General features: G+C 48.5%; 1 protein-coding gene across 1 annotated transcript in view; it reads left to right on the top strand.

Moving 5' to 3' along the window:
• Positions 1 to 6369: 6369 nt before the first annotated feature.
• Positions 6370 to 13781, top strand: part of DCHS2 (dachsous cadherin-related 2) — a 116295-nt gene continuing 108883 nt past the window's right edge. The window contains exon 1 of the mRNA XM_086464808.1: positions 6370 to 8193. Coding sequence (XP_086320934.1) covers positions 6370 to 8193 — 1824 coding nt within the window. The remainder of the gene's footprint in view (positions 8194 to 13781) is intronic.

Here is a 13781-nt window from a genome sequence, read left to right on the forward strand (position 1 = left end):
GTCTCCAGTGCTCAGTTTGGCTTACTTTCAAGCAAACAGGATCCGTTAATTCGGACAAAATGTGTTTTCACACATAGTAAAAATGGGTGCCTATCCAAAAGCTGCTAGGTGCTCCGCTGCCACTTATTGATTTGAAATGAGCAGAATTACCCAGCAGCAGTTTACTGCCAACTGCCAACAAAAACAAACCTGCTACAGGAGGTAACATAAACATCCACTCTACTATGGCTTCTGGGGGGTTTCACCTTGTCCAGCCACACCTCCAGCTGTCACCTTCCCAAAGAAACATGTAATACTGCATAATAGCATGTGCCCTGCAAATCAGCAGGTCAGGGCACTTGCATACTGGGACAAGGAGGATTGGTTTGTTCTTGTGTATTTATAGCCTTGTCTTAACAGGCTCTTTAAGAAAGTAGGTGAACACTTTAGGATTGTAATTGTGGTAGGGTCAGTTGGAGCAGAGCAGCCAAGACTCAGGCATCCAGACTCTTTATGAAATTATCATCTGGAAAAGGAGTGCAAAAGCTCAGAAACTGCTGGCAAATTAGTTGCTTTTAGTGTTCGTGTGCGTGTGAGAGAGAGAAAATAGCCAGGGGCCTTAATTCACACATGGATTACAGTATATTTTACTTTTAAAAGCAAAGCCTTTTTCTGATTTACAGCTATTTTAAATAATTACTTACCTCAAACCAGCAAGGGAATCAGCTGGCATAGAGTGGCTTAGCATATTAAGATACAGCTTTATGTGTCAGCCCTCTCTCCTCTCAAGTGTCACAAGCTTGAGTCCTCAGCAGGCACTTCAGCTGATGAAGTGATAGCAACAGGTTTCCAGATCTCAAGCACACTGTGTGGGCTGCTCTTCTGCGATGAGGGCAGCTGCCCTGGGAAACTGGATTTTCATAGATGTGAAAGTCAGAAAGGAGCAGTCTAATCATTTAGCCTGACTTCATTCTACTTGGTAATTCCTGCCTAAAGTCCTGTCACTTCTGGCTGAAGTAGAACATGTCTGTTAGCTGTCTAACCTTGATTTAAAGACTGCAAGTGACAGGAAATGCATCCTATCCTGCGGCATGCCATTGCAATCGTTCATGTTATTTGCATCTTGTTTGCAGTTTGAACTCTGTTAACAGCCTTTTCACTTCCAACTACTGTATTTTGGCTTGCTCACACCAGTGGTGCTGTGCACAGTCTTAGCCAACGTTAACATTGGCTAACTGACATCCCTGAAGGGAAATCTGGAAAGAGCTAATTTTTTTTTCTCACATCTGTGTCTTTTTTTCTTTTGTTCTTCTACACATATAGAATTTGGCTACTGAATCTGACTGCAGATTGTAATCTATTATTGTGTGAGAAAACTTGATAATCTAGATAATCTCATACATTTTATGTGAAAATTCAACACAGTAGTCAAAGGAGGTATTGTATCAAGGGAGTATTAAATACAACCTGGGATTTTATTCTATCAAGCTTTCTGGAGCTCACCTCCAAGCTTTAGAGAGACCACTAAGCTCTGGATTCAGTGGTGACAAGCAGATGGCAAAAGACAGCTTTATGTGAAATGTAACCCAAGTAGCGGGAAGTTCTTGTGTGTTTATTCCTGGCCCAAAAGGGTGAATGCTTTGCCATCTTAAAGGGATTGCTTCAAATCTGCATCAGCTTGTCAGAATAACAGACAGCAAAAGAAAGAAGCTTTCCTTCTGTTTTAAAGATAACTTTATAATGTGTTAATTGCCATATATATTGCAAACCACAGGAGGAAGTGAACAGCAATCAAAAATAGGGTCTTTTACGTTTGGATAAATCCCATTGCCAGACTAATAAAATCTGTGGCTAAGTTTATAAACTAAATGTATCTATATATATATGTATATAAAATGGTTAGGATGTCAAAATCTGAATTAACATCTATCTAGCAGAATCTCATTTAATTCTGTTAATATTTATTTTCATATTTTATTTTATTTCATATTTTCTAGAAACTTTGTTCATAAAAAAGGATCAGTTATGTATTATGCATAACAAGCAATGTCTTCATCCTGCAAGGGACAGTGGGATTAATATAATGTGAGTAGAAGAACACGTTCAAATTTTCCAGGTAGATCCAAATATACTCGAGCAATCACCTTGACAAGTGCTGTGACACTTGAGTTTGCAGCTGGGAAGGTGTGGAGTAGAAACGGGATCAACAGCAAAGAGACTAATAAAGATCCATAGGATGGAAATACAACATCAGGACAGATGAGTAGGCCTGGATGATAGCATATGAGATAAGTGAACTAGAAATAAATTTAATGTGAAAATATTGATCTGGGTAACCCTACTCAGACTGTTATATCTGAGTGACAAATTCTGAAATAATTGCCCACAGAAGGCAGCAGCAACATCCACTCCACAGACTGAGCAAAGGCATTACAGTATATCTGGAATGAAAGGAAAAAAACCACTACTACTATTCATACCATAGCCTCATAGCTCTCAAACCAGCATGAAAGTCTTTCCTACCTTTGAAGACAGACTCAGGTACATTATTTCCAATCAGATTCTGGCAACAACATGATTCTTCATCAGTGAAGGCAAATCATTTGTTCCACAGCAAAATGGGTTCTGCAAATTAGTTTGTGATCAAGAGTGAAGGGATGGCTACCAGTAAACAAAAATATCACTCTTAACTACATTTTACTGCATTTATAAGGAAAGCAGTCCTACACATAGCTTTCTGTTACAGTAAGGATGACCAGCCTTCATTTGGTCACCAGCAAATCTTTTGTGCAGCTGACACTCCTTCAGAGAGGTGTTGCTGAAATCAATATATGTGTGCCTGGGGAACTATAAATAATGAAACAACTGATGCTCTGCAAAGTTAACACTTTCTCTATACATCACGTATTCCAGGCCGAATATCTGTAGTGACCCCAGATAGTAAGGCTGTAGAAAAACATCCTTTCTTAGATCCAGCTGCAATAGTTGAAGATATTAGTGCTTCCTCACCACACAATTTTGCCAGAAAATTTTGCTGATTTACATGGGATATCTGTAATTCAGCGTAGGAAAAAAATCATTTGGGTTAACAGAAATCATTGTTTCAGTGTTGCTTAAACTAATCCTTGTCGTTAAAAGTAAACCCACAGAGGATCAGGGAACACCACCTGGAAGGCAGAAATGGAAGTGTGGTGCCTTCTGGCTGAAAAGCAGTAACAAGCAGCTGAGACCATACTGCCTTCAAACAGCACAGGAAATAACTTAATGGAAAGATTTTTTTAAAAAAAAAAAATTATTTGCTTCAGCTCTATCTGGAGCAGTTGAGCCACTCTGCCCTCATCTGGCTGCTACCGCCCATCCAATGAGCGCTGGAATGGATCCTGTAGCCCTCCCACCCTGTGTCAGTCCCGAGGCAGCTGGTCTGGCTTAAACGGATGCAAGTCAGCGAGCTGCAGCAAAGGAAGTAGTCATGCTGCTTTACCACCTCAGCCATCTATGTCTTCAGTGTGGGAGGGTCACATCTTAAGCTGTCACAGCTGTTGTGTGGGCAAGGTAATGCTTGTAGGTAGAATTTACTCTAATCATGATGGACCTTCACAGTTCTAACAACACTACCTCTGTTTCAGTGATCTTTTGTGCTCTAGTATCATACTACAGCTTTAGTTTGCAACAGTTTAATTCTCCTTGAAGGAAAAAGAATTTCTGATTAATCCAAGGAGGATTAAGCTACAGAAAATACTGATTTACAAATACAGGCCGATTAAATTTAAGCAGCTGATACAGTTATCACCTTCCAGTTTCCTTCCTTGCTCCTTTCCTGGAGGTTGGGTCCCTGCCACACAAACAGCTGAATTGGCATTCAGAGCTGCTCTGGGAGCACCAGAGTTCACTGCCTTGCACAGTGGAGGAGAGCGATGCCCACATAGGGTTGCCTGAAGAGGCAGGGCTGGAAGCTTCAGTGGTTTGAAAGTGGATTCACATGGTGTTCACCTGCCTACGAAGTCAGAAGTGGCTGCCTCCAGGAAAAAGATGGGAGGACAGCTGGAACAGTAACCGTTACTGCTACCTGACTGAGCATGCTGGCTCACGAACAGACCATCCCTTTTAAACTGGAATGCACAGGCATTGAGCGTGCTCTAACCAACATCCCTTGCCTTCAACCAAAGTTATGCTCCTGTCCGCTTTTTACAATAGAAGACTTGGTAGATCTGACGAGCTTGTCAGCCATGTCTTATGCGATGCCACTTCCCTTTTTTGTGTAGGTCAGCATGTCACTGAGAAGACGTGGAACAGCAGGGGTAGCTAAATATATCCAGGAGACAGCAAACATCTCCTCAAGATTTAGAAACTTCTGTTTGTGATTTGTGAAAGAAAAGGAATGAGGTTAGGAACATGGCAAAAGAGAGGGAGAGAAAAAGCTTAAGGAGGGAATGGAGGAAAGAAGAAAAGGCTCAGAGAAGGCAGAAAGAAGGTGGAGGAATGCTTACAAAGTAAGGCTCATGCTCACAGTAGACAGAACATCTGTAGTGTCCCAAAGATGGCATTTCTGGAAACGTGCTGTAGTTGGGCAGTGGTTTTATATGACTTGTTACAAAACTGTTACAAGTGCCCTGGTCTCACAAAATACATGAACACCGACAGAACCACAGACAACTACGTCCATATTATTTTTTTCCCATGCTATCTTCATGATGTTGTATCTGAATACAGAATGTTGCTCTTCAGGCACTGCCTGACCTTGGCAACAGAAAGTTTTGTTCCATTTTTCAGTGAATGTGCCTGATTGAACATGATTCACATGTTTTCTTAGTGACTACATGGGCTGCATGGGACATGGCTGTTTTTCCAAACTTGCTGTGATTCAATGGAATTCAGGCATTTTCATATTGAACATCTGTGACTTGGGGAGGATCCATGTGTTTTCTCAATGAATATGAATGAAACTGGCAAGGGCCTCAGCATTTCCTTCTTGCTTCTATGCTTGTAATTATCACAGTATATAAATATACAGAGACTTTCTCAGAATGTGCCTAAGAAGATCTGACAAAATCTAGCTTTTGCTCAGCCCTGTCTCTATGTAAGGAGGCAAGTCAGATCCAGCAGATACGATCTCGCGTGTCTCCCCTCCCATACATGCAGGCACACACGCACGCACTAAGACTTCTAGGCTTAGAACCTAATTCTCCCTCTTATCTGCGTATGTGGAACTGTTAGGTCCTAACAGTGTTGGAAAAAACACTTCCCCTTCTCTTCCCCTGCATGGTTATGTCAAGGGCTGTTACAGCAGCTTTGCTCCTTCATCGGGGAATGGGTGCTCTGGCAGCGGTACTTGGGTAGTTCTTCCGCAAATTGGGAACGTGGCAAATAGCAAAATGTCTGCCCTCCCAAGTGCCCCTTCACAGGAGAGGATCAGGCTACAGCAGCTCCTCCTGCTACTTTATTGTCTTTGCCTTGATTTTATTTGTCTGTCCTAGGATGAATTTACTTTTCTCTGACTGACTGCCAGGCTCTTGCCAGGAAGGTGAAATTAAGTTTGGTAAAGGACCAGTGGGAACAGCAAGAGACTAGTAACCGCTGAAGTATTGTACTTAGCTTTCATGGAAAGATGAACGGCTGGTACTTAGCATTTATATGATGCTGTATATTCTCAATGTCACTGAAGAAACACTAATTCATCCTTAGACCGTTCCCAGTTAGATATGGAAGTCTGGAATAGTGAAAAAGGAAGGAAATTCTGGTCTCACTGTAGCTGATGGAAGTTTCTACTTAAAGCTTATTTCTGGCAAACGCTTCCCTGCTGTGCTGAGCACTATTTACTGACCTAATGCTCAGACAACGAGCAAGCCTTTTCATGGAAAATGAGGACCAGCATATTAAGGCGTGAAAAATCCTTGCTGAACTGAGCAAACCCGTTTATCCTCGCAGATTTCCGTCTCATTTAAATTCTCCTCCTTCATGAGGCATACCTCTGCATCTAGCGCAGCCCGTGCGCTAGCCACCGCTTTCTCCCAGCAGCAGCTAAGCCGGCTGACTCCCCGAGAAGCCAATTTCGGCGACAGACCTCTCCGACCTTGGGGCGGCCGCAGAGCAGCGCCGCGCCACCCAAACTCTGCGCCCCACGTCCGTGGCCGGGGGGACGAACGCCAGCTCCCGGGCCCGGGGTGGACAGGCGGCGGCCCGGTAGCGCTGCGGAGGGTGGCAGGGCCCGGCGGGGCGGGGGCTGCGCGGGGCGGTGGCGGCGGTGGGGGGGAGCCGCCCTCCCCGCCCCCTCGCACGGGCTTGTCCTTCCCAGCACCGGCGGCGCCGTACGCGATCTCCTCCCGCGGCGGTGGGGAGCTGCGCGGCGCGGTGCGGTGCAGGCTGCCCGCGATGCCGGCTTAGCGGCGGAGCATGGCGCGGCAGCTGCGGGGCGGCAGGTGCCGGGGCGGGCGAGGCGGCGGTCCCCCAACGGGGCGGGCGCTGGCGCTGCTGGTGCCGCTGTGGCTGTGCGCGGCGGGCAGCGGCGCGGCGCCGGTGTATAACCTCAGCCTGGCGGTGGACGAGGGGCTGCCGGCCGGGACGTTGGTGGGGGACATCCGTGCGGGGCTGCCGGCGGGCGCGGGGCCGTCGGGGGGCTTCCTGCTGTCGGAGGGGAGCGGCGAGTCGGCGGTGCTGGCGGACTTCCACGTCCAGCCGGAGACGGGCATCATCCGCACGGCGCGGCGGCTGGACCGGGAGCGGCGGGCGCGCTACAGCTTCGCGGCGGCCACGCTGCGCGGCGAGGTGGTGCAGGTGGAGATCGCGGTCGCCGACGTGAACGACCACCCGCCGCGCTTCCCGCGGGACTGCCTGCAGCTCAACGTCTCCGAGCTGAGCCCGCCGGGCACAGCCTTCCGCCTCCCGGCCGCCCGCGACCCCGACGCTGGCCGCTTCGGCACGCAGGGCTACGCGCTGGAGGAGGAGGGCGGCGCGGCAGGGGAGCCGCCGCTCTTCCAGCTGCGCTACGGGCAGCCGGAGCCGCTGGAGCTGGTGCTGCAGCGGCGCCTGGACCGCGAGCGGGCGGAGGCGCACCGGCTGGTGGTGGAGGCGTGGGACGGCGGCAGCCCACGGCGCCGCGGCCGGCTGCGGGTGTCGGTGCGGGTGCTGGACGAGAACGACAATGCGCCCGCCTTCAGCCGCGGCGAGTACCGGGCGCGGCTGCGGGAGGACGCGCCACCGGGCACCGCTGTCTGCCGCCTGCGGGCCACCGACCCCGACCTGGGCGCCAACGGCGAGGTGCGCTACGCCATCAACCACCGGCAGAGCGACCCCGACGGCTACTTCGCGGTGGAGGAGCGGAGCGGGGTGCTGCGCCTCCGCCGCCCGCTGGACCGCGAGGCTCGGGCCCTGCACCGCCTGGTCGTGGAGGCGCGGGACGGCGGCGCCCAGCCCGAGGTCTCCAGCGCCCTCGTCTCCGTGGCCGTGCTGGACGTGAACGACAACAGCCCCGTCATCCGCCTGCTCTACCTCACCGAGAGCGGCGGCCCGCGGGTCTCCGAGGGTGCGCGGCCCGGCGACTACGTGGCCCGCGTCTCCGTCTCGGACGCCGACGAGGGCAGCGGGGCCGAGGGCGCGGAGGGCGGCGGCGGCGGCATCGCGCTGGCCCTGCTGGGCGGTGACGGCGCCTTCGCGCTGCGGCCGGGCGGCGGCGGCGTCTTCTTCCTCTGCGTGGTGGGGCCGCTGGACCGCGAGAGCCGCGACCTCTACGAGCTGCGGCTGGTGGCGACGGACGGCGGCGCGCCGCCGCTCTCCGCCGAGGAGCCGCTGCTGCTGCGCGTCGCCGACCTCAACGACGAGGCGCCCGCATTCCCGCAGCCGCACTACCGCGCCGCCGTCTCCGAGGCCGCCTCGCCCGGCACCGCCGTGCTCCGCCTCAGCGCCTCCGACGCCGACGAGCCGGGCTCGCCCAACGCCGAGGTGCGGTACGCGCTGGAGGGCGAACCGGCCGCCCTGGCCCTGCTGCGCATCGACGCGCGGAGCGGCGCCGTCAGCACCCGCGCCCGCCTGGACCGGGAGCGGCAGGCGGCGCTGGAGGTGCGCGTGGTGGCGCGGGACGGCGGGCGCCCTCCGCGCGCCGCCGCTTGCCGCCTCAGCGTCCGGGTGGAGGACGCGAACGACAACGAGCCCCGCTTCCAGCGGCAGGTCTACCGCGGCCGCCTGCCCGAGCACGCCGCGCCCGGCCGCTGCCTCCTCCAGGTGAGCCTCCGCCTCGCCTCGCCTCGCCGCGGGGACGGGACGGGGCTCGGACGCCGCCGCGGCCCGGCCCGTCTGCCGTCTTGCGGCCTAAAGCCCTCCCGCCGCCGCGGTGAGCGGCGGTGGTGTACCGGTGGGTGCCTGGCCTGGAAGGCGGAGCTGACGCGACGCCGGAGGGATCTTCGCTTCGGCTCCCTGGTGGGCTTTTGGGCTGGTGCCCTTCCATGCAGCGCTTGATGACGGGGGCCCTCCTCATGAGCAGCTTAACTGAAGGTTGGGGCGCCGCCTTCACAGGTGCCCTAAAAATACGTTTCTCACCCCATGAAGCTGGTAGCAATGGTGACGAGCACAGTCGCTCAGGTCTTCAGGGGGAATCGAGTGTCGGCTCTTGTTCAGTCCCAGCGGGAGCTGAGCTGCCGGGGATACTGCTGAGGACCTGAGGCGGTCCTTGGGAGTCAAATCAGTAGGGCCCGTCTCTGCGGGTGAGTGCGGCCCTCATTGGGGCAGAGAGGAGGCCAGGCAGCGTCACACAGAGGGACCCGAAATTAAAAAAAGCGCTTCTGGGGCTTTGTGGTGTTTCCAGAGTGCTCTGCTAATGAAGAGCACCAGTTCACTCCGCCTGCACAGAAACTGGTTAATGCTGATAGAAAAAATGCCATGGCTTGGCCATCAAAACCCCCTGTCTTCTCTGCAAGTGAGGTTGAGTGAAGGCTTTGCAGGAGTTGCCCGATAGCCCTTTTTGCTTGGAAGGCCATTTCAGAATTTATACCTTTGCACCGAGCAAAGTCTTTTCCACCAGTAGAGAATTCACAGCAGTTCATCCTAGGTGAAGGTACGAATGTTTCAGGTTTTGTGCAGAAACTTGAATGAATTTGGGGAGAAAACACGTGCTTAGAGGAGAGCTAGGGAGAGTTGCCATCTGTTTTCTTGGTACTTTTGAAGAAAAATCGTTCTGTCTATATCTCTGGGCAGCCTACTTAATTTACTTGATTTTTTTTTTAAATCAAGAGTAATTGATAATGTTTTGGGTCTAACAATAGCTTGTTTCAACAAAAAACATTTTCCTCTCTTTTTAAAAATTTTTGTAGTTGCACTCTGAGCTCAAAAAGCACACAGTTTGCACAGCTCTAAGAAAAATCAATCTATAAAAAGTTTGGGAAGGTTGAGCTTACGGAGTTTTTTATGTCATATCCCAAACTGAAAAGAAAATCCCATCGCTGCCCTTTCCTTTTTCCTCCACCTCCGGGGGAAAAAAAAAAAAAAAAAAAAAAAAAAAAAGGATTTCCTGCAGCGGTGGCCCCAGGAAAGCCCAGGAGAAAGCGAAGAGCAGAACTTCAGAAGTTCATCTCCCGGGGAGGAGCGAGGGCTCCTACGGCGGCCCCGGCCCCGGCCCCCGGCCCGGCCCACGCGGGCGGGCGCCGCGCCGGCGTCCGTGGTACTGAAACGCAGCGGGCCAGAAACCGCCGGGTGCTGTGCCGCAGCCTGATCCCGCAGCTGGGGTGGATGAAGAGCCGTTTTTTGCTTTTGGTTTAATCAGAGAGAAGCATCCTGAAGGATTCCTGAGGCGTTTTAAAGCAAATAACCTGTGATTGTGTGTTTATTATTTTTTCTTGTGGATTTTGGTATGCTAATAGTGCAGATTTTCTAGCAGGTCAAAGGTGTCGCGTATTGTGGATATCATCCACAGCGTACTGAATTTTGAAAGCATTGCCTTGCTGCCGTAATTCTATTTAGAGAGTAGAAAGAAATAGTTGTGTCCTGGTGGCTGAATGGTCAAACCCTGGAGTATTAAAGCCAAAGGTGAAGGAGAATGAGGCACGAGAGTCGTGTGTAGGAGGAACAGCAGATGAGCATCCCATGGACTGCCAGGAAAGGAAGCTGGTGTTCCTACTTGCAGGCTAATCGTGGACCATCATAGCGATGTCCAAGTTTCATACCACATTGTACAGTAGCCTTAAGTTTTAAATATACCCACCTTTTAAGCTTTACACATACCCGCCTTTTAAAATTATCTTCATACCTTTTCCCCCATTTTCCTTCTACTCAACCGTGGTGAACAGCTATTGTGAAGCAGGTGGCTTCATTTATGTTGCTCCAGCTAGTGATATGAGTGAAGAAAATAGCTTTTAGTTTGGCCAAGCCATTTCTCAGGGTCTGTGGTATGAATCATGTCTAACTGGACTCTTGAACTTAAAAGCTAGCAAGAAAAGGAGGTAACCAGGGCTGTGTTGTTGCTGCTCCTTGAGAACTGGAAACGAACCAGTACACTGACAGAGGCTACTCATGTCACTTAGCTTCCTCTGCTCCACAACCTGGGGGCAGCAGCAGAGGACTACGGTTGTTTATCCCACATTTGTGATAAATGTTTGTGCTGTGTTTTACGTTCAGATCACAATCATAGCAGCTGGAAGTCTTCTAAACTTGCAGTAGTGCGTGACTGAAGTCTTGTTCATTAGTAACCTTTGCTTGGGGACCAACTGGTGAAACCCTCGCTTTATAGATCATGTGTTTAAAGCTTTGTGCCCCAGTGCTTTGCTGTAGCTCGGCCCAGCCACTAAATACTGGGCAATTTATTCCTTTGTGTTCTTGACTGCGTGTTGATAATAGGAGATTTCTTTCCTTCTGGGAAAACTGTTACTCCTGCTGTGGTTATTATTTAGGTTATCTACATTGCCCACCCTTACTCTCTACAAATCTAGCACATAATGTGGGCTAGATTTATGAAGTCGATCAACTTGCATATAAGTCTGTCTTTTACCGTTTTCTCCTACTCTGTGAGAATTCGCTGGTTAGAAGAATTGGCTGTGCACTTAGCAGACACAGTTTTCAGCCATTTCTGGAAACACTGCTTTATTCCAGGCATATGTATGGGCTTTTCTCTGCTCTCGAAAGGCTCTCACTTCCAGTGAGGGAGAATCCACATCCTGAAAAACAAGTGGAATTTATTTACATCAGCTAATACAAGAAAGAAATGTGGCAATGTAATGATTGCATCACTGGGGAAAATAACACAAGTGGAGATCAGAAATCTGAGCAGACAAATGGGAGAAAATCTAAATGAAGAAAAGGGAAAATCAATGGGAAAGTAAGGGGTTATTGGACGTTAGAAAGTAGAGCAAAGGTAAGCAGTGAAACACGTAAGTAGATTTTTGCAGATGTTAACAGTGTTTATCACATTTTTGTTCATTTTTGGATGCTGAACTTCTCAGTACCCAATTTATTACTGGTTGTTACAGACACAGCTTTGTTAAGATTTAAGCTTTACTGGTGGGATGATTACAACGAAGCAGAACAAAAAAAGATAACAGGGAGGGAAAGGTGAACACAGCTGGAGAGAAATTGTAGACCAAGGCCATTTGCAGTAACAGAAGTGGAAGCAGTGTGTGATGTGATGTCAGCAGATGTTTTAGTAAGCCTTTGATTTTTGCAGATGTATCAGCATTCCTCTTTCTTCATGTGGAGGCACTGTATGTTATTTTTGAGAAGTCACTGGCCTTATGGATGGCATTTCTTCTTCAATTATTATGCTGAACTTTCAGCATAATATGTCTGTTTCCTGAAGATCTTCAGCATGACCTAGAAAGGGGATAAGATGGAGGAATGAGGAAGAGCACCTTGAGCTTTCTCTTGCTTTACTTACTGTACCTTTCATCCCATTCTGAAGGACCAGCGTGATTACAAGTGCCTGTGGACTGTTGAGTGATGGTGATGATTATGCCCTGTTTCTGTGCTCCTTGGTGTCAGCTTGGCAATTTTAGGCGGATTTAGCATCTGATGATGTATACCTCTGTGATGATTGCACCTCTGTGGCCTGAGAGTGAGAAGTGTGACAAAGTGCCTCTCTTCTGAGCCATCCTCTTAATCCTATGAACGAATTAAGGAATAAAGCCTTGCTGTAGACCTGCCTTGCTAACATAGGTTTGTTTAATTCTGATTACAAATTTTACTTTCAAACTTTTTTAAGTGATTGCAGTGCCTCTCAATACTCACTGTTATGGTTCTCTTCAGTACAATACGTCTCCAAATTACCAGGCTTGTCAGGATTTTCAGTTGTCTGGCTAAAGCAGCATTGTGTTATATTTCTCTCTCTCTCTCTCTCTGTCATGGAGCAGGCTAAAACTTGATCCAAAGGGAAATAATTCAGCATATCAGGTTGGCAGCAGTTTTCTTTGTGTTGTACCTTTTACCCTGATGGGGTGGAAATGCCCTGTTCTGTTTTGTATCCCCCAGGGACCCCAGTATAAAAGAATATTTCTCCCTTATTGAGCTGTGCAGCGCTTGTAGTTAGAAACAGATTTGTTGACCGTGGCAGCTCTCAGCTGAATTTGTATTTTGAACATAATGAAGGTGTTTGTTTTGTGGTTTGTTTTGTGTTACACAGCATAGTACATTCTGTATATGTTTGGGGCTTGTAGGTTGAACTTGCTTCCACTGCCAGGGTATGCCGTAGCTTGTAAGGTACTCTGTGGCATAAACGTCGTTCACTTTATACTGCACCTGCATTCTTATGAAAAGTATAATGAGTTATGTACCTGTAATTGAGTCTTGAAGAGAACATTAGTTGTCGTGAATTAGTGACAGCCATGTTGATAGTTTTTTACTAAATTTACTTTCTTTTATAGTTTTTCACATTTATTGGCTTTAGAGTCATCTCTGACAGAGCAGAGGAAGAGAAGAAACGTATGTTGTCTATCAAATGATAAGGACCCATATGCATTCCACTGTTATGACAGCTTGTACTTTTCTGGTCCATTAAGGAGGCTGTTCTAACTCACTGATTAGAGTTCCTCAGTTCCTTTTATTTAAAAATAACAGACTTTCTGATGCTGAGATTGTGGGGGGTTTGTAAATGCAATGACAGCGAAGAAAGATTTTGTTTAAAGCTCTTAAAGCTAACCTAGGTACGCCAGAAATTATGGAATAATAAACCTGTGGGGTTTTAGAAAATAATATTTACAGGTATAACATACGTAAGAAGGATGCATGGGTTTTGAGGATTTTTTTAAGTGCTTAATGTATTTCAGAGAAGTTGTTCATTCTTACTTGAAAGACACATTTCCAAGAGATACTTGCAGAATGAGAGAGTTCTAAAAAAGACATTTTAATATGCATCTTTTCCTAATTTTTCTCTGCTTTCTGCAAAAGAAAACATAAAACTAAGAGGACAAAGAGGGGTGGAGGATATGTCCCTGCCATGAGGGATGGAGACTTCGAGTCTGTAATCTGTTGTTGAGCCACTGAGCAGGCAGCAGCAGTTGCTGCAGACTACATTTTTTTTCCTTTTCTTTCCCTGAATGTTGAAGCAGGGAGCTATAAGGACAGTCCTTTCTCTATTGGTTTTGGTTCTGGATCATTTAGTCCACACTGCAATTACTGAAACCAGAAATGAAGCCAGCAAACTAGGTTCATATAAGTTATAAAGAGCTGTAAAATCCAACTCATCCTAGTTAGAGGTAAGACAAAAAGAAGCTAGAAGAGGTCAGGCCATGCATTCCTCTGTTGGCTTCTTGAGCTTGCCAGGTCTAATTTTCATTGCATCTGATTTAAAGAAGTCAGCTGCAGAAAAGACTGATTTGGTTTGTTGACTTAGA

This window comes from Leptosomus discolor, chromosome 4 (genome assembly GCF_034619465.1).
Source record: "Leptosomus discolor isolate bLepDis1 chromosome 4, bLepDis1.hap2, whole genome shotgun sequence".
Lineage (NCBI taxonomy): Eukaryota > Metazoa > Chordata > Aves > Leptosomiformes > Leptosomidae > Leptosomus > Leptosomus discolor.